This window comes from Eufriesea mexicana, unplaced genomic scaffold (assembly GCF_001483705.2).
Source record: "Eufriesea mexicana isolate 0111107269 unplaced genomic scaffold, ASM148370v2 scaffold3953, whole genome shotgun sequence".
NCBI classification, from domain to species: Eukaryota; Metazoa; Arthropoda; class Insecta; order Hymenoptera; family Apidae; genus Eufriesea; species Eufriesea mexicana.
This window is the reverse complement of record NW_016911957.1, coordinates 463,227-487,345: the sequence shown is the minus strand read 5'-3', so window position 1 is coordinate 487,345 and position 24,119 is coordinate 463,227. Positions and strand designations below refer to the sequence as shown.

Here is a 24,119-nt window from a genome sequence, read left to right as displayed (position 1 = left end):
ATTATTAATTATTATTATTAATATTATTATTATTATTATTATTATTATATTGTATTATTATTATTTTTCTTGTTTCTTTTTCCACTCCATGTTTTTTAGTTCTCGGTATTATGTTTAGGGAGGCGACAACAAAAGAGAAGTGTGACAAACCATAAAATGTCAGACATCGATCGGCGTGCATTTTGATTTCGATCGATCGACTGAAACGCGAGAACGACGAAATGCACGTGGATTAATGGAGAAACAAAACTCAAAAAAAGAAAAAAAAAATTGAAAAAAAAAAAACGAAAACGCGGGTGTGCTTTTGAGCGATGAGAAATCACACAACACGTATACACAGCACGCACACGTACACATGATAAAAAAGGGCAGACACACAGAACACAGATACACACGTACAACAAATACACACACCGTATGCTTAGAGTTTAGTAGCGATTTATAGACGATAAGCGATAGAGTAATTTAAACTGATCATTGCTATCGATGACTATTATTGACATAAGAGTACATTTAGACGAAAAATATGTTATTAAGTAAGATGTAATTGTCCTTTGTGAATATACATAAGAGAGAAATGAGAAATACAAGAAACTTTTATGATAAAAAGGGACTTAATCATTTTTCGTATCCGTGTACCAGTCGTGAGTAAACAAAATGAGATGGAATGAATGTAAACAAAATTGTTTTAATGTTTTCACGCGTAGATAAATGATCGATCACATGTACGCATATTTTTGGACAAGTCTATTAATCGCTCGTGTACATGTTAATGAAATATTATAGATGCATTGAGGAGATTCCATCCTATACTACGTGTGAATGTACTTTCCTTCGTATAAGATACCTGCCGATTTTTCAATTAGTGAAAAAGATAATTTCGAACGACGAAAGACAATGACGGCATCGAGTTGAACCGACGATAGAAAGACCAAATCTAGATCACGAAAATATCGATTATGGTCGATACAGAACACTCGATCGATGTTTTCCTTGTCGATAGTAAATGTTCGTTTGGTTAATCCAGATAAATATAATCAATTAACTTGATTCGATACATCCACGGATTCAGATATTTGTATTTACTTGCATATAACGCGTGTTGTTTTCTATACAATCATTTCTCTTATTTAATGTAATAAAACTGCTTTTTATACGATATGATAAAGAACATGTAGAAGTTGGGAATATTTGCAACGCAGATTCGACAAATCGAAGCATTAATCGTGCATATCATGGTACAATAAAAATGTTACGTATTTAACATGAGTGTTAAATAAATCGTATTCACCGAATGACCCTTTAAGAATGTTCTGATCTTTCCTACTATTTAAAGTTTTGATTGATGAATTGATACTTGGTAATAAAACAACTCAATTTCCAAAGTGGTTTTCATTTGTTACATTTAGAAAACATCTGAACCATTTAACTGAATACAAATTTTTCATCATGCTACGATAAAGATGAATTCAGTAAAATTGTCAATTGATCAGGCATCGAGTTAATTTTTCGATGAATTCACTCCATGAATGAATTCCCGTAAATGTGTTGATAGTATCAAATATTTATGCTCATAAATAATAATTAACTTTTTAACATTATATCTTACACTTAAACTAATATTTTTACATATATACTTCAAAACACGAAAAACTAATGATAAATTCACGATTGCTATATTGGTTACTATTATTGAAAATAAATTTCACAAATATTTTAATTTACTATATTTATCTACCAAACAATTTAACTATATTAACATCAAAAACTTCTCGCGAAATTAACGTTTTGTGAAAATGTTAAATATTCGAAATGTGTCTGTATGTATGAAAATCAAATTGAAAGAGTAAGATCTAGCGAAAAATTAGAAAACTATGTTATAATTTAATTATATATTTCGTTTGCTATTTGTTAAAACACGTTAGATTAAAAGTATAAATAACTTATATTTTCAACATATTCATTAAATATATACATATAAAAATAAAGTCGCAATATTAATTTTTTACCATTTAAGTGTGAAATATTGTAAAGTACGTTGAGTTTGTATCACAACAAACTTCTACGTTATCGATAAATGTCATAAGTACAATAAACATTATATAAATTTGATGGAATTTGTTTTATTGTAATAAAATTTGTTATATTCATAATATTGGTAATTTGTTTACTATTCATTTTTTAATAAAATAAATCAATATATAAAATTACAATTAACAAAATAAAACTAATATTGCATAACAATTACTGTGGACAAAAATTTGACTCTTAAAAAATTTTCATTTATTTATTGTTGCTAATTGGTGATAAATTTTAGGTTTTGAGATTATGTTGCATTTAAATTTTGCATTTTAGTTTTCAATCCTAAAATAATATGTCTAATCCCAGGTATCCATGCACTACACAGATTAGCATGTTGCATCATTAATGCAATATGTATTTCATTAGCTTTTTCAATATTTCCTTCTCGTAATGCTAAAAATATTTTCTATTATTCCTATACTTCTTTAATAAATAATGTATTTATAAAATTATTGGTCATAATACTAACCTGTAGACAAATCTAAGACATTTTTGTATATCACATTGTTTAATTTATCCTCGAGCCATGCAGATTTCATTATATCTAATCTTTTCTTTATCTCATCGACTCTACTTTTTTCTAATATATGCTCATCAATCACAGCATCCAAATTTTTTAAGACATTTTGAAGCGTCTCTTCTTTATCAATTTCTATTTCACACATGTTTTCTTCTATATTTTTGTTTGAATGATATAACAATGGAGGATGTGATGCTGTTGTCAAATTAGCTGAAGATTGCACAGGTAATGGCATATTTAATGATTTGTTTAAGACAGATTGTTTGTCTATAGACTGTGTAGCTGTCATTGGAAATGCTACCCTCTTATTCAACATTCGTTTTGTAGAAGTTGCAGAACTTTGTGCACCAGAATATGCCCATTTTGGGGGATCATTCCATCCAGGATCATGCCCAGGTAATAAAACTTTCTGCGTAGAAAGATTTTGACCTATAAAATAAAATTCTACTCAACGAAACGTTTTATTACAACACTTGCATCTATAATTTATTATGATTACGATTTATTATTATTATGATATGCGAGTTATTATTGTTTATATTTATTATAATAGATAAACAGATGAATATATCAAGACATTTGCATTACTTGTCTCTTTTTCGCTCATCTTTTAGTACAATCTTTTCAACTCCTACATCTGAAAAAGTACTACAAAAAAGTAATAAACAGAATAAAACTGGTTTAAAATTGATATGAACATCAGACTCAACGAATACGTCAATTCGTATTTACTTATAGTATATAATCGTACATGCATAAACATATGTTTTTAACACAATTTCTTGAACATAGCAACATATTCCAGGATTGACAACTTCAATGACATAAATTACTGACAAGTAATGATTTATTACTAACAAATAAATAATATATGTTCATTTTATTACTATAATCGAGATTTTATTTAAATATTTGTGCAATAAAATAATTTTTTAAATCAGCTGTTTTTATTTATCTTACCATAATATAATAAAGCTTTCAACTATATAGTTTAACATATAATATAAAATATAATCGTAATAAAATACAAGTGTTCAAAACGTGATCATAAATCACATAATAAAATTTCCAATTAATTATTCAACGTTAACCGACATGCAAGTGAAATTATTGACAAGTTTAATCTATAAACGTAACATAATTTAAATATATTTAGTTTTAACTGTTACCGCAGAAAGGCATAGTGATGAAGTTATTTCGTCCTTCTAATATTTATGAAGAATCTTGGTTATTGCTGAGTATAACAAAAGTTTTAGGTAAAATGTTAATTACAAATTAATTCACAAAAGCTTATTGTTTAAAATATATAGTTTAGTTATTTTAAAATATAGGTATGTATTTCCGTATCAGGTTTTGAATTTTCTTCTGTTACAGGTTTATACCCTATAAAATTTTTCAAAATTACATATACATATTACATGTATATAGGTATATTAATAATATTTTATTGGCTAATGTATTTGCACGTAACATATTATATATATGTAATGTTTGATACATTTCTGAATATAAATGAAACATTTATACTTCGGAAAATTCGATATTATATAAATGTATTTCTATTTCCTACCATAATAATTTCAAGTATGCATCAAAGTTCACAAATAAAGAAAGCATTTGAACAAATGAATGATGTTGATAAAAATGTGAAATTTTTTAATATACAAATTGATCATACTTTATGCATGAAAAATGATATTGTTAGAATTATCACTACAATATTTGTAATAATAATGTCTAATTTAATAGATTACTATGGATTATTAGATAACAATGTAGATTCTATGTATGTTATTTCATGGATATTGGATAGAATACCTGATTTTGTTAATGTTATAATAATATGTTCATTTAGCGTATTTATGAATAAAATTAAAATTAGATTTACACAAATAAACGCAATATTAAATATCATTACAAAAGGAAAAAATTTCATTTCCATTTCTGATGCAGCTGACCCGAGCAATGGTATGTTTTTAGTAGAAATTTTTACAAATTATTTTATATTGGAAGGATTTGCTTATATTGACATTTAGTTTTCAGGTACAAGCTATTAAAATGTCTTCGATTCGAATTATGTAAAACGATATCTCTTTTAAATGAAGCATATAGCTTTCGATTCAAAGTACTGTCGATAATATATATTATATATGTCTGTCTTCATATATGTGTTATCTATAATCATACAAATAATCGATTTTATGCTGTTGATGTAGTACAAAGTTTTATATGGGGTACCATTGATTTAATTAAACTCGTCTATTTGATTCATTTATATCGCAGTCTAACGCTAGAGGTAACTTCAAAAAAATATCATTTGCATATAATTTAATTATCTTATCATTGTATTTTTTGATTTTACAGCATACTTAAAAAGTTAAATAATTAAGAATGTGCTTTAAATATACCAAATAAATTTCGAGTATCGTACAAACGTAATATTGTAATATTTTTAAATCATACACTTATATAGATACCAACTGATCAGCAATAAAATTACAATATGCGCCATCATTTGTTAAATAAGTATAAATATTTCAATAATTACTCATTATTTACACTTTATTCAACTATTTTAGTGATTCTATTACAATAATAAATATATGGAGAAATAAAATACATTCATGTTTCTACTTAAATGTCCCTTTTGTAATGTTCTAATTTTTTATTATGACGTGTCTCGTCAACGTGCATTAAGCGCATGCGCAATGCCACCTTACGTGGCATCAGCAGCAGTCTATTGCAACGAAATACGTTTTCTTCATTTAGTGTAAACATTTGTGGAAATATTAACTTTTGTTATGGTTCAAATACGTTTAATGACACAACGTAAGTATTTTATATTTCATAAACATTTTACAAATTACACATTCAAGCACCTTGTTTTGCGAGCATTGCTATGTGCAAAATGGCTTATTCTATTTTACTATTCTAGAGTAACAAATATTAATGATTTATCACGCAGCACAAAAGTTTTTAGCCAATTAACATATAAGTTTCAAAAAATCAGCAACTAATACAATATATAGTAATCATACAATTAATTTTGTATAGGTTATCTTATGTCTGTCAATATGTAGCATATTTTGAACTTTTATTTTTAATTTACAAATTTATAATTTTGCTAATGAGTATATCACTTTTAGCCTATTACAAATTTAGTTTTTACATTAAGATTATACCTTTCATGAATAAAAATTATTTTTAATAATTTTATTTTTTTTGTGTATATTTTTAAAGACAATCGAAAACTTAATATTAGAATAACTTTCTTCAGCTTTAACTAAGTTTATAGGACTTTGTATTTTCTTAAAAATTCAAATTTTTAAAAATAATTATTCCAGTTTAAAGGAAGAAATGCATGTATATGAATTTTTATTCCTTTTTTTTATTTAGGATAAAACATGAATCCACAATACATACAGCAACAGCAGTCACAACAACAACAATCACAACAGCAATCTGGTTATCTTTCTGGTCCTCCAACTTCATCTTCATATGGAGAAGTAAATTCTAATGTACCATCAAATGTGTTAAAAGGATCTCCAATAAATTCCCAAATATATGCTTCTCAAAAATCAATGCAAGGACCTTCCCTTACTAATTTACATCAGTCTCAAGCACCATATTATGTGAATAGCATACAAACACAAGGCAATATGATAAACTTTAATTGTTTTTTCTTAAAATATGGTCATTATTGTAACAAAATACTTTATGTTTAGGAAATACTCAGTATGAATTATCTACAAATAATCCACATATAATACCATCTTCAATAAGTCAGAATAATATAGTTAATCAAATGTCAAACATGTCTTTGGGAGATCAACAAAGACCACCATCTGTGGTAATTATGTAATTTATGTATATTATTTATAAATGTAGTTACAAAGTATTCAATGCATCAATTTGCATTATGCATATAATAAATGCATTACTCATTGTAGCAAAATTTCCCCCCTCCACCTCTACCTGGAAAGAGTAGTCCAACAATGTCTGCAGCTTCAAATGTGAATGGCTTTAATAATGCATTAGAAACTTCATCGGGAACTAGTAAGAGCAAAGAAATTTATTTGAGATTTATATACAATTAATAAAAACTTTAATTTACCTTTTCTCTTTTTTTAACAGCTTCTAGTGGACAAACTGAACCAGGTGGGAAATCTGGACCACCTGTTCCTGGACAGAATGTACAAGAGCAGAAGACAGCTTTAAAAGCTTCTACATCACAGCTTACTGGTCTTCCATTTTCAGGACATTCTACAGGAAATATTCCTGGTCACTACTACTCTGGACAAACTTTATCATCTGAACAAGTGTTCAATACAGGATTGTCTTCAAATCAGCATCAGCATGGTCAAATGAATGTTACTGATACATCCGAACAATCAAATTTTCCTAGACTACCAATGGGACAAAGATCTACAGGTCCACCATTACAAGGACAGCAAAGTTTATCTAGTTCGCCTTTACCTGGACAGCAAAATCTCTCTAATCCAATAATACCAGGGCAACCAAATTTATCTGGGCCTCCATTATCAAGTCAACAAGCCCATAACAATACAATTATGCAAGGAATACATGGTCAACAGAATTTAATTGGATCGTCATTACCAAAACAAAATTTATCAAGTCCACCATTGCAAACTCAGCCAAGTTTACCTGGCCCTCCACTCCCTGCTCCACCCTTACCAGGACAACATTATTCTCTATTACCAGGACAACAGAAACCTAATCATTCATTTCCAGAACCACCAAGTATGTCAATATCTAATTTATCTGGTCCTTCGCTAATGACTCAACAAAATATACATCCACCTCCAATATCAGGTCAACAAAATATTGCCCCATCTTCATTAACAAATCAGCAGGGCTTTAACAGACCACCATTGTTAAGCCAGCAAAATTTACCTAGTTCACAAATGCCACCACTAATACCTGGTCAACCAGTGGGGCAGCAGGTAATAAATTCTGGTACAAATTTATTACAACCTGGTCAAAGACCATACACGTCTAGACCACCCATACAAGGACAACAAATGGGAAATCCTTTAGGGATTAATCGTAATCCACCTAATGCAATCCCAAATTATCAACATACAGGATATCAAGGCTATAATAATGTATGTTTATTTCAAAAGATACTTTAAAAATAAGTTATAAATCATACTTATAGATTATTATTATAAATGCTTCTTTTCATTTTAGGATATATATAATGCTCAAAGAAGTTCATATCAGGGTGGTACATCAGGCATGATGGGTGGATATCAACCTGATATGCATCCACAACAGACTAGACGTTTAGATCCTGAACAAATGCCAAGCCCAGTAAGAAATTGTATTTAGAAATGTTATAACTTGTTATGATTTAATTCTTTAGATTGGTTTTAACCATATTTTTAAAGATTCAAGTAATTCAAGATGATCAACACGTAAGAGGCGGAGTATTCATAACAAATCAAAAGGGATTAGTTCCACCATTAGTAACCACTAAATTCGTAACACAGGATCAAGGAAATGCATCTCCTAGATACATCAGATCTACTATGTATACTGTTCCTACTACATCAGATATTATAAAACAAGTAGGTTAAATATTCTGTACATCTGTACAATTCTGTACAAATTATTAATATAATGTTCCACAGCTTCATAATAATTTGCCTTTTTAGACAAATGTTCCATTTGGACTAATAATAAGTCCAATGGCTCGTATAGCAGAAGGAGAATATGAACCACCCATTGCAGACATGGGTGAAATTGGTCCAGTGCGTTGCATACGATGTAAAGCATATATGAGTCCATTTATGCAATTTATTGATGCAGGCAGAAGATTCCAATGCATGTTCTGTAAAGCAACAACTGAAGGTATAAATTTATTTACTTAATAACTTTTATTCGATTCAGTTGTTACTTTCTTTCTTGTTTTCAATTTAGTTCCAGCAGAATATTTTCAACATTTGGATCACACTGGGCAACGCATGGATCGTTATGAAAGACCAGAATTAATGTTGGGAACATACGAATATATTGCTACAAAAGATTATTGCAGAGTAAGATATAGATTTCAAAACTATACAATTATAATAATTTTACGTTAGTTAGCTTTATTTTGTAATATCCATTTTAGAAAAATACTTTTCCAAAACCACCAGCTATTGTGTTCATGATCGATGTGTCATATAACACAGTTAAGTCTGGTTTAGTTAATCTACTATGTATGCAAATGAAGTCAATCTTGCGACATTTACCTGTTGATGTTGGTCAAACAAGAACGAAGATGAAAGTTGGATTTATAACATACAATAATACAGTACACTTTTACAACATTAATTCTTGCCTTGCTCAACCACAAATGATGGTTGTGGGAGATGTACAAGATGTTTTTATGCCACTTCTTGATGGATTTTTATGCGATGTTGAAGAGAGCGAGTCTGTTATTGATGGTTTAATGACACAAATACCAGCAATGTTTGCAGATACACGTGAAACAGAAACAATTCTTGCACCAGCCATACAAGCTGGATTAGAAGCATTAAAGGTATTTTTACAATCTATAACAAAACAAAAAAGAAAATTGTAACTTAAGTTACTTAATTAGAATATCAATGATTTTTAAGGCTTCAGATTGTGCTGGGAAATTAATGGTTTTCCATTCTTCTTTGCCCATTGCTGATGCTCCCGGGAAACTGAAAAATCGTGATGACCGTAAAGTTCTTGGAACAGAGAAAGAAAAAACCGTATTAGGTAATCGTTTTTATCGTTTCTAAATTAAGACTGTAAATCATTCATAATCAAAAATTAATTTTGGTTTTCAGCTCCACAAAATAACATTTACAATAATCTAGGTCAAGAGTGTGTAGGTGTAGGATGTTCTGTAGATTTGTTTATTTTCAATAATTCATACGTGGATATTGCGACAATAGGACAAATTGCCAGGTTGACTGGTGGGGAAGTCTACAAATATACTTATTTTCAGGTAATAAACTTAACTTTATTTCATATATGCACATAAGTAAAAAATATGTACTATTCAAAATTTTTCATATTTTTTTCTTTTTCTTTTTTTTTTAGGCTGATATAGATGGAGATCGTTTAATTTCGGACGTCATTAACAATATTAGTAGAGCAATAGCATTTGATGCTATTATGCGTGTACGTACGTCTACCGGTATTCGAGCAACTGATTTTTATGGTCACTTCTTTATGTCAAATACTACTGATATGGAATTAGCTAGTATAGATTGTAATAAGGTAAAATTTAATTCTTATTTGATATTTTAGTTTATTATACATCTTAGATGTTTCTATAAATTTTTATATTTAATATTTTAGGCTATTGCCATAGAAGTGAAACATGATGATAAATTATCAGATGATGAAGGTGTATATATTCAAGCAGCTTTGTTGTACACTTCCTGCAGTGCAATCAGAAGATTGCGTATTATTAATCTTAGTTTAAAAACTTCATCTCAAATGGCAGAATTATATCGGGCATGTGATTTAGATGCTATCATAAATTACTTCTCTAAACAAAGTAAGATAAATCGTCATTATTTCCTCAATCATTCGAATATGATAAATATCAATCATTCAAAATTGACTTTTATTTCAGGTGTTTTCAAACTAACTGAATCAACGCCAAAAAGTGTAAAGGATAATTTAATCGCAAGATGTGCAAATATATTGGCTGCATACCGAAAACATTGTGCTTCTCCATCTAATGCTAGTCAATTAATATTACCAGAATGTATGAAATTGCTTCCACTTTACATAAATTCGTTATTGAAAAGTGATGCATTATCTGGAGGTACATCAATTTATTCCTTCTGTAAATTATAAACAAGCCATTATTACAATATAATCAATACTATAAATTCAATATTTTAGGTGCTGATATGTCTATTGATGATAGGTCTTTTGTTATGCAAGCAGTTGCAACTATGCCAATTTCTATATCAGTTGTTTATATTTATCCAAGATTACTTCCTTTACACGATGTTGATCCACAAGATACAGAGTTACCACAGATGTTGCGCTGCTCTTTTGATAAATTCACTGATGATGGCGCATACTTACTTGGTATAATTTATTTATTATTTTCTTAAAACACGTTCAATTTCTGTTATATTCATGTTTGTTTTACATTTTTCATTTTAGAAAACAGTATCCACATGTTTCTGTGGTTAGGCTTGGCACTTTCTCCTCAATGGGTACAAGCAGTGTTTGGTGTCTCATCAGTAGTTCAAGTTGATATAGACTGTACTGCACTGCCAATATTAGATACTCCTCTGAATAAACGAATTACCGATATCATTAATCGCGTACGTATGGAAAGGCATCGTTATATGAGGGTAAGTAAATTAGCAAATTTGGATTAAATTAAAATTCTCACAAGACTTACATTGTATTAAACATTTTCAGTTAACTATAGTGAGACAGCGTGAGAAACTTGAATTAGTATTACGTCATTTCTTGATTGAAGATAGAGAAAATGACGCAAGTCCGAGTTATGTTGATTTCCTTTGCCATATGCACAAAGAAATAAGAACACTCCTTAGCCAATAAAATGAATCTTAAAGCAATTATCTTATGTTGGAATCCTAGCTTGCTACATGTTTGTGACTGTTGTCACATTATGTCCAGGATCAGTTAAATTATTAAAACGAAATTCATTCAAAGCTCAATGGGGATCATAGGTTGTGTGTGCATTCGTACACATTATGAAAAAGATGTGAAACAAAACTAACATATATTTGTAACACGATACCTATAAAAGGGCAATGAACTTTACAAAATAACTAATCATTCCGCGGGAAAAACGGTGCATCTGACAGAAAACATCCAAATGCACTCAAACAGTGATTTATACAAGAATTGTAAACGTAAACTTGTATTATTACATTTTATTTTAACTAGCTCGTTAATGTTATTATTATGTTAAATTAAGTAATAAAAATGTATTAAATCATTATAAATTTATATATTAAAACAATATTTTGTGTTAATTGAATAGCAGTACCGCAATGAAAGCAAGGGTATATGTTAATATTATTTTAGTATATTATATTTTATAATATCAACTGTTTTATATTTAAATGTACGTAAAACAGTTATATAACAACATTTTTTATTATATTTTAATTTTCACTTTGAAATATAGCGCTGTTGTGAGTTATGACTAATAAATTTCATATGTGCATTATCAATGCATTTGATTTAATTATTTAATCATTTAAATAAATAAATTTAAAACATATATCTAAAAAAATTCATAAAGTACCAAGGAATTATTATCAAGATTATCGATTTAGCATAGAATAAGATAAAAATATTAATGACACTTAAATTTAAAATGAAATATAGTAAATTATTTACTATAAAAGCAAACTTTAAAACGAATATGATAAAAAGATGTCATAGTAGTTTTGTAAAATCGTAAGCACATAAATTATAGAGAATTGTGGTGAAACATAAATATTAAAGCAAAGAAAGAAAAAATTTTTGCAATATATACGTAATATTTTAATAGCATATAAAATAAGAACCAAAATTTTATATTATGTGTTTACGATAAACGAAGAAATAGCAATGATTAAATTGAAGTCGCAATTCTTAAACTACCAAATATACTAATGATCTGACTGTTATTGTAATGTTATCAATACTCAATATCTAGTAACAATTATATTGTAAAAATTAATTTTTTAAATTTTATTTTTGTATCAACAAAATTAAATATTTGATCAAAAATTTTACAGAATAATTTAATTTTGCGAAACTATTAAAAAATATAATTTAATTTTTTTAGATAGTTTAATTGTTGTAAACATATATACAATGCTCGATAATAGTAGATAATAAATACTAAAATAAATCGCAAAATTTTATTTCAGTATCAGAAAGAATTCCTAAGCAATATTTTAAAGTATGTTAGAAACATTTTATTAAATAAATTGTTATAATAACATATAAAACCTATTTATAAATTTACAATTGAAACAAATTAATAGAAATTCAATTTTAATTAATTATATTTTGTTTTAAATTATACAATGTATCAGAACATGAATTAGATAAACAAAGTCTATTAATTAAATAAAGATGCTAATTACCTTTTATATAAACTTTTGATTTGAAAACAATGTTATAAAATTATTCAAATTTACCGCTATTTTAGTATTTATTTTTTTGTATTTATTTTTGAAAATACTTATATTTTAGAGCCACGTGAATAATTGAGTGTTAATACAAGTACACGTGTTGAAACTAGTATAGTCTTTGATATTCAAGTAAAGGATTCGTTTAAATTAGAAATTTCACTTGCAATCTAATTTGATATGATATTTTAAACAAATTACGTTTAGCTAATTATACTAGGTAAGTTTACAATATTAAATAATTATCGAAAGTACATAGGTTCTCGATAAATGTTTATAGGTTATATTGTTGTATAGTAAAAATTTGAATGATATATTACATATTGACAACGGTTGAATAATAAAAAAAAGATCATTTAATCTTCATTTTTGTTAATTTTATTTCCTATTTTTTTCAGAATTTTATAAAATGGTAAAACAAAAATTAGAATTTAATAATAAATCAAAGTCAAAACGAAATAAAATAAAAGATAATGATAATACAAATTATGACATAAAAAATATTAAAGACGATAAACAAGAAACTCAAAAAGCAACTTGGAGAAAGTATGAAAAAACTTTGACAAATGATGGCAAAGAAAACCATAATATTAAAAATATAGAAGAAAAGTTTAAAATGACAAATAATGATTGTATGCAAAAACCTAATTGGTTGGAATTTAAGAAAAAGAAGAAGGAACTTAAGGAAAAATATAAAGCAAAACATTTTAACGATATCTATGTGTCAATTGCAATAAAACAAATTGGTGAAAAATTACGTAGGTCAGATTGTTCAAAATTGGAACGTAAATTATTAATTTTAAAAGCACATGATTTATTAAAAACTAATTATAATAAAGTAATATTTACACATGATATATCTCGTATTATCCAATGGATACTTAGATATTGCGATGCAAACATTCGACAGATTATTTTTGAAGAATTGAGACCTTCAGTTTTGTCTATGATTGAATCAAAATATGCAAAGAACTGTATTAAAATAATGCTAAAACATGGATCTCAAGAAATTAGACGCAAAATTATTTCAACCTGTTATGGTAATGTAATAAAATTTATGTGTCATTCTGTATCTGCACCATTATTAGAACTTATCTATTCAACATGGGCAACAAAAATAGAGAAAAGATATTTTAAACAAGAATTTTATGGTGATATGTATAAACAAGCTAAAGATAAACAAATTAAAACTTTATCTGATACATATAAAACTGCAGAGGATATGAAAGCAGCAACATTATCTGCAGTAAAAGGAAATTTAATGAGAATATTGAATAAGAAACTTTTAAAGTCTACTCTTTTACATTGTGTTCTTTTAGAATTCTTAAATAATTGTTCTAAGGAAGATAAGGCAGAAATAATAACTATGTTAAGAAGTGCAATGATAGAGTTGTCTCAAACAAAATTTGGTTCAAAAGTTGCTGCAATATGTATATGGTATGGTACAAACAAAGATAGAAAAATGATTATGAAATCTTTTAAAGGCAACACAAAAAATATTTCAATGTCTGAGCATGGATATCTAATATTATTAGCATTATTTGATTCAGTAGATGACACTGTTTTAATAAAGAAAATTATACTTTCAGAAATAGAAAATGATCTAATAGATATAACATTAAATGATTATGGAAAACATGTAATTTTATATTTAGTAGCTAGAAGAAATTCTCATTATTTTGCACCTAGTATAGTGAAATATTTAGAACAAGGAGACAATAATGTAACAAGTAAAAAACCAGCACATATAAGAGAAAAAGAACTTTTAGATTTTATTTCTAACTCACTTATTGAATCTGTAATTACATATACGCCAATTTGGATGTCCAATAGTTCTATTGCCATGGTAACATTGGCAATATTAAAAGTAAATACTGGGGAAAAATTAAGAAAAGCCTTTGAAGCTATTGCTAAATTTATCACTGATTTGAAATCAATAATTAAAGAAAGTGATAAAGAATATAAACCAGTTGAACATGCAGGTTTACACATGATGTTAAAAAAACTTATACAAAATGATAAAGAATTACAAGAAAAAAGTGAAAGTACATTCGGAGAAATATTAATTAATTATTTAGAAACAAATGTTATAGAGAAATGGATAGAATGCAACAGAGGATGCTTTTTATTAATATTATTAATGGAAAATGAAGCAGTATCAACAGTAAATATTTTATTTTCTAAATTAAAACCAATGATGAATATTTTGACATCAAAGTCAAATCCAGGAGCCAAAATTTTATGTAAAAAGTTATATTGTAATGGAAATTACAAACACATTGTGTAGTAATTAATAATATTTAGTTATTGTACTTTATTTATAATATAAATACTTACAATCTAATTAATTAAATTTTAGAAATTTCTGTTTTTACCTTTTAATATTGTTAACGTGTATAGATAATTGTTTATATAAAAATGATACATAATAATACAGATGTATAGTTATTTCTTATATATTGCCGATTATTTTATTCTACTTACCTATGCAGGAAGTTGCTGAACAAGCTCAACTTCCCTAGCATTTATCTAGAATTTATATGTTACAGAGATAAACATACTTTTCCTTTTTTTTACAACACAATATGAAAAATTACAAATAATAAAAGATATGAATTAAATAATGTATTGTTACGTAATTATTTCGTTTTAGCTAAATTTATAATGACATGTTATTAAATAAACTTGCATCAGCAGACACTATATATTATAATAGTTTTTGTTTGAACACGAAGTTACTAATTTAGTTATATGCAACATTCATTACAAAATACTAAAATTAATTACAATCTTCATATTTTAAGCATTTCTTTGATATCGATGATTCTAGTTCGAATTTCTGGCTCATTATCCTTTGTTAACTCTGGTAATGCTTCTCGAATTATTAAAATCAAGTTATCAAATTGGTCATTATTTCCAGTAAGCTGTAACTTTCTACTAAGAGATAAAGCTATATCTAAAATTTCTTTCCTTATTCTGATGTATGAAATACCTACAAGAAATATAAAAATTCATATTAATTTTTCAATTTTACAAGAATATATTTTTGTTATATTTAAAGACGTACAATGTGCTTACCTATACTATATTTCAATATTTTATTAAATGTATCACAAATTATATCCAACATTTCTTTGTTTTCAGCTGATAATTCTGAACTATTTATTTTAAGTAAAACGAGTTTGTCCACAAATAAATTAAAAGTTGATAACATTGATATTTGTATTGTTGTAGATTGAACAGGAAACATTTTACCAAAATGAGTTATAAATTCATTACAATATTTGTCTAAACCAGTTAAGTAGTAAAAATAAGTGATTAATTCTTATTTTTAATTCTTATCAATTTTCAAATACAACAAAAATTCACCTTGAGTTTTTTTACAAGATGGCCAAGCTTTTCCAAGTACTTCATAAACAGTTTCATATAATTTCAGAATCTCATTATCCCTTTTTATTCTCTCTTCACATACTAAAGACTCATCTTTATCTTTCCTTGACAGCTGGATTGTATAATACTCATATATCAAAGATTAAAATTGTCATTATCATCTACATTACTAATACATACCGTTGACCATATTTCTTGAACAATTTCGAATACCTCTTGAAATTTATCAATGTTTAATTCGTGCAAGACTGTACCAAACGCTTGTAAAGCGTGTCTACGGTACTCTAAAGCCTCTTTTTTACTTTCTCTATGTAATATTTGTACTATATTTGTAGACATTTCTGTATTTTCTTTAAGATCTGTCCTATAATCATAACATTAAGCTTATAAGAATATACAGTACAAATATGTTCCTTAAAAAGAAAAAAAAAGAAAAAAAAAAGAAAAAAAGAAAAAGAATAGTTTGATATACATACTTGCTATTGCATGCTAATGTAGCGAGAGCACTTAATAGGCAATCTTTTCCATCCCAAGTTCTCCCACGTAGGCCATCCATTAAAACCTTTAATAAAATATTTCTTACAGTTGTATCAATATTATTACCTAACTTTTGTGCTAACGTATTAATTGCATTAGCCGCTTGTGCTTTCGTATTCCATGATGACGATTCCAATGATATGCGTAAAATATTTGTGATCGGTTCTATGTTTTGTCTAATTCCAGCTTCTGTTCCTGGAGTTATATCATTCCATAATTCGGTCCATAAATCGATCATATTTTGGTTTTCTATGAAAATACTTTGAATAATTATTTTGATATTTACAAATTTAGTTTTAAAACCTAGTACAAACCTCCTGTTTTTTGTACATGCATTGCAAAAAATGTAAGAGGTATAACAATGTTCGAATAATTCTTCAATATTTCCTGATTATAATTATTTATAGCTTGCAACGTTTGTCCAATTGTTAATTTAGTTGAATCATCTGAAATTTAGAATATAATTAAATTTTACTTTCTTTGTTCCCTCCTCTGTCTCTTTTCACAAATTCTATACGCATATTATCATTAAAAACAATTATTATATAGCGCATACCTCGTTCCATGTACCATGTATTAAGTGTTTTAAATAATTTTTCAAGACTTGATTCTTTCGCTGATCCAACTATATGTCCAATAGCAGTTGCATTATTTTTCCTAATGACAGAATTACGATCCGATAATCCATTCATTAATGCGCTTAAAATTTTGCCTACATAAATATTAAATTATAATAATTTGGAAACATTGTTACTTAAACATATTATAGCGTCAATTTTTTTTACTAACCACTATGAGGTTGTAACTCGTGTTTAAAATGAATACTCAAAAGAATGATGAAGTGCAAACATGTAATTTTTGTTCCAAAGCCTACACTAGATTTTGTTAATTCTACCACTTTTGGCATCAATTCCTTTAAAATCTCTGCATCGATATACTGTATACACTGAATTAAAAAAAAATATTAACGATTAATATAGTATATTGTGGTTACCTTTTTATACTAGGTAACTCACTTTCGTTATTGTTTCAGTAGCATAAAGTTCTTTAGCAACACTTGCTCTAATATTGTCAATAGCATCTCGTGTCTCGGACATTGCTCCATATACGTTACTCAAATATGACAAATTTGGATTTTCTGATTCGCCATTAGCACTTAAGAGAGCTGGAATTAATGTAACCAAAGATGGCTTAAGCAAGTCACCTGCTCTCGAGACCAATTGAGACACTGTTTGCAAAGATACTGTTCTGACACTGCTCACAATGTTAACAACTCCAATATCTAATAATACAGGTAAAATTGCTTGTAGAACTTCTTCTCCTTCTTTACCATAAGAAGAATCACAGTATCGAATGCAAACCTGTATTAATGAATTGATATAAAATGTAAATTGTGTAATTATATATACATGTACATACATGCACGCGCTCGCACAATTAAAATTAAAATTAAAATAGCCATTATTATTTATTTATATTATAAATGATTTATATTATAAATAATATAATTGTTACACTTTCTATATAAATAATAAATCAAAACTTACTCTACTTAATGCTTTAGTTGCATTTGTGGCAGCTAATCGAGTACCCTCGTGATAATCATCCATTACTCGAAACAACTTTTTGAATAATTCCGGAGCACATTTCGCCAGATTTAAACGAACATTTATTCGTAGTAAATCTGTAAGTGCATTGCAACAACTGATTCGCACTCGCCATTCATAATTTGTTAAATTATCAGTTATATCATTTAAAATTTCTTTATGGTATTGTTCAATCTATTAAAATTTGCAACATAATTGTAAATAACAATTATAAAAACGAAATTAAGAATATATTCTGAATATTACTTACAGCTTTACTCGTTGATGGAACGATCACACGCCAAATACTAGACATACTATGTTGAATTTTGGGAGTGGGATCAAATTGATATCTGTATAAGCGTGGAATTATGTTGGGTAGATATTTATTCAATTCTTCATTTGCTATTTTAGCAATTGCTGCAAATCCAAATGCAGCACCTTTTTTAGATGTCCATACTGCATTATGATTTGCTATGTGCATGAAATAATATACCAAATCGGGTTTCTGTAACTCTGTAGCCAAGGAACAAATTTCTCTGTACGTTGATAAATTACCGCTATAAATAAAATATTATTTATAACAACGAAATTGAATCTATGAAATTAAAAACTAAATAATAATATCTAAATATACAATCTTATTTTACTTTGTTGGAGATTTTCCTAGTTCACCTTCTTCAAATAATTTCGTATCAGGTGTAACTTGTTGTACAGTTTTACGTCCCTGTGTAAATTGATCTAATATATTAGAAATAAAAAGTTCCTTTTGTTCTTTGTTACTATTAATATATATCAAACTAAGGCCTTTTGCTGCCATATCTTGTACTATATCTGCAATAAAAATAATAGTAAATTATCTAATTTTATTTTATTATTCTTTTTTTTTTATGTAGGAAACATATTATACAACTTACCACTATCATCTGAAAGAAAGTTCACGAATGCATGATGCAATGAAGAAAATTTTTCTTTAATACATTCTCTTTGGATATTATATTTCAATAATGTTAATAACCACACACAGACGGCCTTACAACAGACATTTATAGTAAAAAAAAGATAATGATATTGTAATTTATGGAATAACATTAAATAAATACCTGTTTCAAATTAGGATGCGGTTCTTTATATATTTGAAGTAATTCATCTAATGTATGAATTAATAGTTCTGTGCTGGTATTGCTATAAGGTACTTTATACTCATTTGGTAATATTGTCCAAGCATCTCGTTTTTCTAGAGATGCTTCAGCTTGAACACAACAAACTAAAGCTTCTCCCATAATTAAATGTATTTCAATGTCTTTTGTCTAACAAATGTAGAAGCAAGCTTAAAATTTTTGTGCAAAACTTTTAATTATTATTTTGATTGTATATTTACCTCTTTAGCAGTTGTAATGATTTTATTCACTATGTATAAAGTATAAGGAAAATTTTCTCCTATGCATAAATAACCTAATGAGAGTGCAGCTTTCTCTTTAATCTAGAAATTTAACTGAATTAGTTTTATATTTTATGAACTCGATAAATTTAACAATTATTAAAATACGAACCCTAGTATTTAATTTTACATTATTCAATGCTGAAAATAATATTTCTACAATTGCTTTTTTATTTAATTCTTCTTTAGCTTCGTCAGATAATGGCAATCCACATGTTTTTCCCAAAATACCAATACTTTGAATTGCAGCATCCATTAACAAAATGGTACTACTGCGAAGAAAATTACCTACAATAATATTTATAAAATAGAATTAAGGAATAGACTAATATTAATTTATATGTCTAAATATATACGTACATATTAATTTTACAACATTAATGTAAAGATCCCAGTTAAAGAAATCATTGTTTATATCATTTTTTCCAAAAATGAATCTTCTTTCCATCATATACGTTAACGTTAATAATGACCCATGTTGAGCTTCTAAATTCTTATTATCCATAACATTCATAAGCTCAGAAACTTGAACTTCAAACTCATTGTTGGAAAGTTGAGTAGTTATTATACCATAAATTTTAGCAGCTAGATGTCGTACATCTCGCTTAGTAGAAATAAGTAAAGTACGAAGCCAAGATAACTCATTTTCATAAATTCTGGTTGCAAATTGTGGGACAGAACCAATTAATTCCAATAAAGCATGCAGTGAAGTTTGATCTGCATTACATAATTATTTATGTGTTGCAACTTGTAATTAGTTTTCAATACACTTTTAGATTTATTAGAAATGTCACATGTAATCTTACCTGCAGAAGTATGACTAAACATTAAAATCATATCAAAATAATGATGTAGTATCTCTGATTCTACTTTATACAGATTTTTTAAATAACGTGCAATTAATGGTGTACTTTCACAAGGATGTTGTAATAATTCGTTGTATTTAGTAACATTAGCATTTTTTGCTAAACATATACGAAGGTAAGTAATTATCTGCAAGAAAAAAAATTATTTCCCTAAAAAAAAGGTATAATTTAATCAATTATTTTGCACTGAATTAATTACCTCTGTAAATACAGTGTTACTATAAGGAAGTTTATTTTGTACATTCATTTTTTCATTACCACTAGTTGACATTCTTGTTTGCATCTTTGAATAAATATAAGTAACAAGTTTATGAAAATCTGGTAACAGAATTTGATTACAATCTTGCGTATCATGTTCATTTTTATTTATAGTACCATATAAAACTTTTATAGCTTCTGTTCTTATCTCGTGTTTATCGTCTCCAGATACTAATAATAAAAGGTAACGAGAAGGTATGTCATCTGGAGGAAATACAGTAGCAGCATAATGCATAGCTACAAATCTATTCATAAAAAATATGACTATCAGAAACGATATAATTCTTAATTATATAAATAACCTTATTTTTAACTATACATATATATTATTTAATTAATTATACATACCGAACATTAGATTCTGACGACTCGATATAAGTAGACAATAATCCGTTCATTAGAGATATATTAACTTCATCATCTTTATTAAGTACAAATGCTGATGTTATAGAAATTAATGTATCTCGTACTGTTCTTCGTAAATCACCTTCCGTCTTAAACACCATAAAAAGTTCGACTCAAAATAGAAATATTATGGTAACCTAACATACAACAAAACTTACTACTTTTTCTGGTATTAACTACATACCGATACAAGCGCATCAAATAAATGACATAACAAATTTGAATTTTTATCTATTACTGATGGAATTCTTTGTCCCAATTGTCCAATAACAGTATATGCCATCATTTTATGAATATCTTCACCATTGAAAATTAATTTTATCATGCGATTCAAAATAATACCTGCTATACGAGATAATGGAGCAAGACTACACCTTAAAATAATAAAAATTATCAACATGTATATTTAATGATTTATAATGTATCATACTCACTGTTGCACAATGTTTAATGTAAATTGTAATGCCAATGATTTTAACTTTGCATTTGTACTTTTTCCATCTCCTTCTAGAGAATGAAAAACTACCTATAAATTAATTACAATTAACTATCAAATGGTATAAAATACAGTATAAAACTAATAGAACATACCTGAATACATGGTGGTATTATAATACCAGCTTTAGTAACACGACAAAGATAATGCAATAATTTTAAACGAATTCGTATACCCGCAGGCAATCGTTTCATTTCTGGCTTAACTTCTTTTTGGAGTCCTAAAGCCTCAGTACCCAAGAATAATGTATACAGTGGTACAGCTAACTGCATTGAAGACCAATCTAATGTCCTAAATATTTATAAAACAATTTTGGTATTTAACAAATTCTAATAAAACATTTATAAAAATGGTATAAAAATTCTTTTAAACATACATAACAATTTTTTTTAATTCTAAGTCGGCTAAATTAGCAACGGTAAACCTAGTGTCTGCAGCAGCTACTATTAAATGTATAAGAATATCTGAATCAGGGAAAAACCCTCCAGCTAAAAATTTAACAATTCCCAATTTCGTTTGTTCAAGATGTTCTGCAGTTGGTGGATTTTCTCCAATTACTCGTTTAAATGCATATTCACTTAAACCTAATGGTACACGAAATTGTGGCCAATCAATAGTTTGATCTGACTGTTGATTTTGCATTTGTCCTACAGATCTGAAATAATTTTGTATCATAAATTAATATAAATAATCTAAAAACATGTTATCTTATTTCATTTGAATACTTCAAATAGTATACAAAGTATACTATATAAAAATAGTATACAAAGTATATATACATAGTATACAAAGATTGTATAATTAATGTATAATAATCTTAAATAAATTGAATAGATTATATAATAAATAATCTTACCCATAAGGTAACAATAAAACATCAAGCATAAAATTGAGTAACTGTTTTGATACATAAGGTTTGTCTTGTAAACCAAGAAAAGATGACTGTTTATCTGGATCCACAGGAACATTAACATGACCCAATGCAGGCATAATTATAAGTAACAAACTAAAATAATTTGTACATTAATTTAAGTAATTTTCTTTTTAAATTATTTTAATTTTTGTTATTTAAATTATATAAAATATTTACAAACCTATCTTGATGAGATAATGGTTTTCCTTCAATGGCATTTAATACACTTGGAATTAATTCTGCTTGCTTTTGCATTTCCATTCTTGGATACCCTAATTTTATATATATAATAGTAAAATTCTGTGAATAGAATAAAAATCAATTATTATATTAACAATGTTGTAAATTAACTTTTTCCATTAATAACATACAATCACAAATGAGCTAGCAGCTGGATCTTGATATTGTAGTAATAGTGCTTCAACTGGTAATTGAACTTGTGGTCTACTTTTTATTCTTTTATTTATATGAATTAATAGTTCCATTACTTTCTTTCTAACACCTTCTTGTCCACTAGAGAGCTTCAATAAAACTGGAGGTAAAAATTTGCAGACTGATGTTTGCAATTGTTCATCAGTCTCTGCAGATCCCAAACGAAAAAACACTCGCTCCAACAAAACTTCCATGAAACATTAAATGATATGTATAATAAATAATTTATATATCAATTTCATATATAACTAACATGCTAATATTATATTTATAATACTTATCAGGATTGTTTAATTATAAAATTAAATCAATAATAGTTATTTACTATAATCTACTCTTATAAATAGTACTTATTTTGAAAAACTATAATGAAAAAATATAAATTGTATGAATAAATTTTAAATAATCAAAAAATGATCTATAATGTATAAAATTTTATAAGAGAAAAACTATATATGCATTATTTATTTAGCATCATTAGCTAATAGATACGAATATATACTAAAAATAAAATAAAAATATACAAATGGAGAGAAAAAGAATTATTATCTAACACAAGTTTAAACAACAATAAATTTGAATCAATAAATTATATATTTTAAGTCATCTACAAAACAGCATGATAATCGACTTTTTTTTACGAGCCATAACAACGTTAAAAATGTTGTTATTATCAGAAATATATTTTTATTAAAGAAGAAAAAGAGCAATTAATGATATAATTTATGTCATCATCAAAATAAATTATTTTTTCATAAAATAAATTAATTTTTTGTTGAAAGTACTTACTCAATTCATCCGTAGGAGCTGCCATTTTGAAATAATATGAAAAAGAGAGAGCGAATGACAGTCAGCGACAAGAAATATTATCAGTTTGTAATTAATCATATTGTAAAAGTATTATTTTAAATAAAAATTTATTAATACATTGTATCATCTATTGTAATTTTACATATTTAAAATTTTCATCTTTGTACAGTCTTTTTAGATTATCAAGGACACAGTTAAAATAATTTTTAAAAATATT

The 24,119-nt window shown here is 27.0% G+C and overlaps 4 protein-coding genes across 6 annotated transcripts; 2 read left to right on the top strand and 2 right to left on the bottom strand.

The window, feature by feature from the left end:
* Positions 1-2,276: 2,276 nt before the first annotated feature.
* Positions 2,277-3,357, bottom strand: LOC108551393 (steroid receptor RNA activator 1). Its single transcript, XM_017905534.1, has 3 exons — positions 3,191-3,357; positions 2,552-3,031; positions 2,277-2,475 (listed from the first exon to the last, which is right to left on the bottom strand). Exons 1-3 carry the CDS (start codon positions 3,207-3,209, stop codon positions 2,327-2,329), a joined length of 648 nt encoding a protein of 215 aa, XP_017761023.1. The 5' UTR covers positions 3,210-3,357; the 3' UTR covers positions 2,277-2,326.
* A 1,949-nt stretch (positions 3,358-5,306) lies between these two features.
* Positions 5,307-11,546, top strand: Sec24CD (COPII coat complex component secretory 24CD). 3 transcript variants are annotated; one of them, XM_017905559.1, is made up of 18 exons: positions 5,307-5,431; positions 5,999-6,256; positions 6,328-6,452; positions 6,553-6,658; positions 6,737-7,728; positions 7,814-7,936; positions 8,014-8,193; positions 8,281-8,476; positions 8,546-8,661; positions 8,739-9,149; positions 9,229-9,355; positions 9,427-9,587; positions 9,683-9,862; positions 9,944-10,145; positions 10,224-10,418; positions 10,499-10,690; positions 10,769-10,962; positions 11,033-11,176. In XM_017905559.1, the coding sequence occupies exons 2-18, from the start codon at positions 6,007-6,009 to the stop codon at positions 11,174-11,176; spliced, it is 3,894 nt and encodes a 1,297-aa protein (XP_017761048.1). In that variant the 5' UTR covers positions 5,307-5,431; positions 5,999-6,006. The 3 variants fall into 3 exon arrangements, with proteins under 3 accessions (XP_017761048.1, XP_017761050.1, XP_017761049.1); XM_017905561.1 differs by lacking the exon at positions 5,307-5,431 and having other exon boundaries at positions 6,007-6,256; positions 6,737-7,363; positions 7,436-7,728; XM_017905560.1 differs by lacking the exon at positions 5,307-5,431 and having other exon boundaries at positions 6,007-6,256; positions 11,033-11,546.
* A 1,631-nt stretch (positions 11,547-13,177) lies between these two features.
* On the top strand, positions 13,178-15,055 carry peng (Pumilio and CPL domain-containing protein penguin). The gene has a single exon (XM_017905509.1). It carries the CDS (start codon positions 13,178-13,180, stop codon positions 15,053-15,055), a length of 1,878 nt encoding a protein of 625 aa, XP_017760998.1.
* Positions 15,056-15,560: 505 nt separating this feature from the next.
* LOC108551374 (proteasome-associated protein ECM29 homolog) lies at positions 15,561-23,907 on the bottom strand. The gene is made up of 28 exons (XM_017905511.1): positions 23,882-23,907; positions 23,032-23,279; positions 22,842-22,960; positions 22,604-22,753; positions 22,124-22,402; positions 21,843-22,038; positions 21,686-21,777; positions 21,436-21,625; positions 21,195-21,340; positions 20,788-21,091; positions 20,529-20,715; positions 20,083-20,439; positions 19,835-20,010; positions 19,663-19,764; positions 19,385-19,591; positions 19,199-19,313; positions 18,932-19,115; positions 18,553-18,841; positions 18,243-18,476; positions 17,712-18,056; positions 17,485-17,641; positions 17,252-17,407; positions 17,010-17,141; positions 16,635-16,944; positions 16,339-16,522; positions 16,138-16,270; positions 15,847-16,056; positions 15,561-15,760 (listed from the first exon to the last, which is right to left on the bottom strand). The coding sequence occupies exons 1-28, from the start codon at positions 23,904-23,906 to the stop codon at positions 15,561-15,563; spliced, it is 5,427 nt and encodes a 1,808-aa protein (XP_017761000.1). The 5' UTR covers position 23,907.
* Positions 23,908-24,119: the final 212 nt, after the last annotated feature.

What these genes read in the sequence shown, in the direction of transcription:
- LOC108551393 (XM_017905534.1), bottom strand. An exon ending in TGTCTTAGATTTGTCTACAG is followed by an intron (nt 2,476 to 2,551) that starts GTTAGTATTATG and finishes AAATATTTTTAG; the next exon opens with CATTACGAGAAGGAAATATT.
- Sec24CD (XM_017905560.1), top strand. Translation starts at nt 6,007, where the DNA reads ATGAATCCACAATACATACAGCAACAGCAGTCACAACAACAACAATCA. An exon ending in CTGGATTAGAAGCATTAAAG is followed by an intron (nt 9,150 to 9,228) that starts GTATTTTTACAA and finishes ATGATTTTTAAG; the next exon opens with GCTTCAGATTGTGCTGGGAA. An exon ending in AAAGGCATCGTTATATGAGG is followed by an intron (nt 10,963 to 11,032) that starts GTAAGTAAATTA and finishes AAACATTTTCAG; the next exon opens with TTAACTATAGTGAGACAGCG.
- peng (XM_017905509.1), top strand. Translation starts at nt 13,178, where the DNA reads ATGGTAAAACAAAAATTAGAATTTAATAATAAATCAAAGTCAAAACGA.
- LOC108551374 (XM_017905511.1), bottom strand. Translation starts at nt 23,906, where the DNA reads ATGGCAGCTCCTACGGATGAATTGA. An exon ending in TTCCATCAACGAGTAAAGCT is followed by an intron (nt 18,477 to 18,552) that starts GTAAGTAATATT and finishes AAATTTTAATAG; the next exon opens with ATTGAACAATACCATAAAGA. An exon ending in GCATGTACAAAAAACAGGAG is followed by an intron (nt 16,945 to 17,009) that starts GTTTGTACTAGG and finishes GTATTTTCATAG; the next exon opens with AAAACCAAAATATGATCGAT.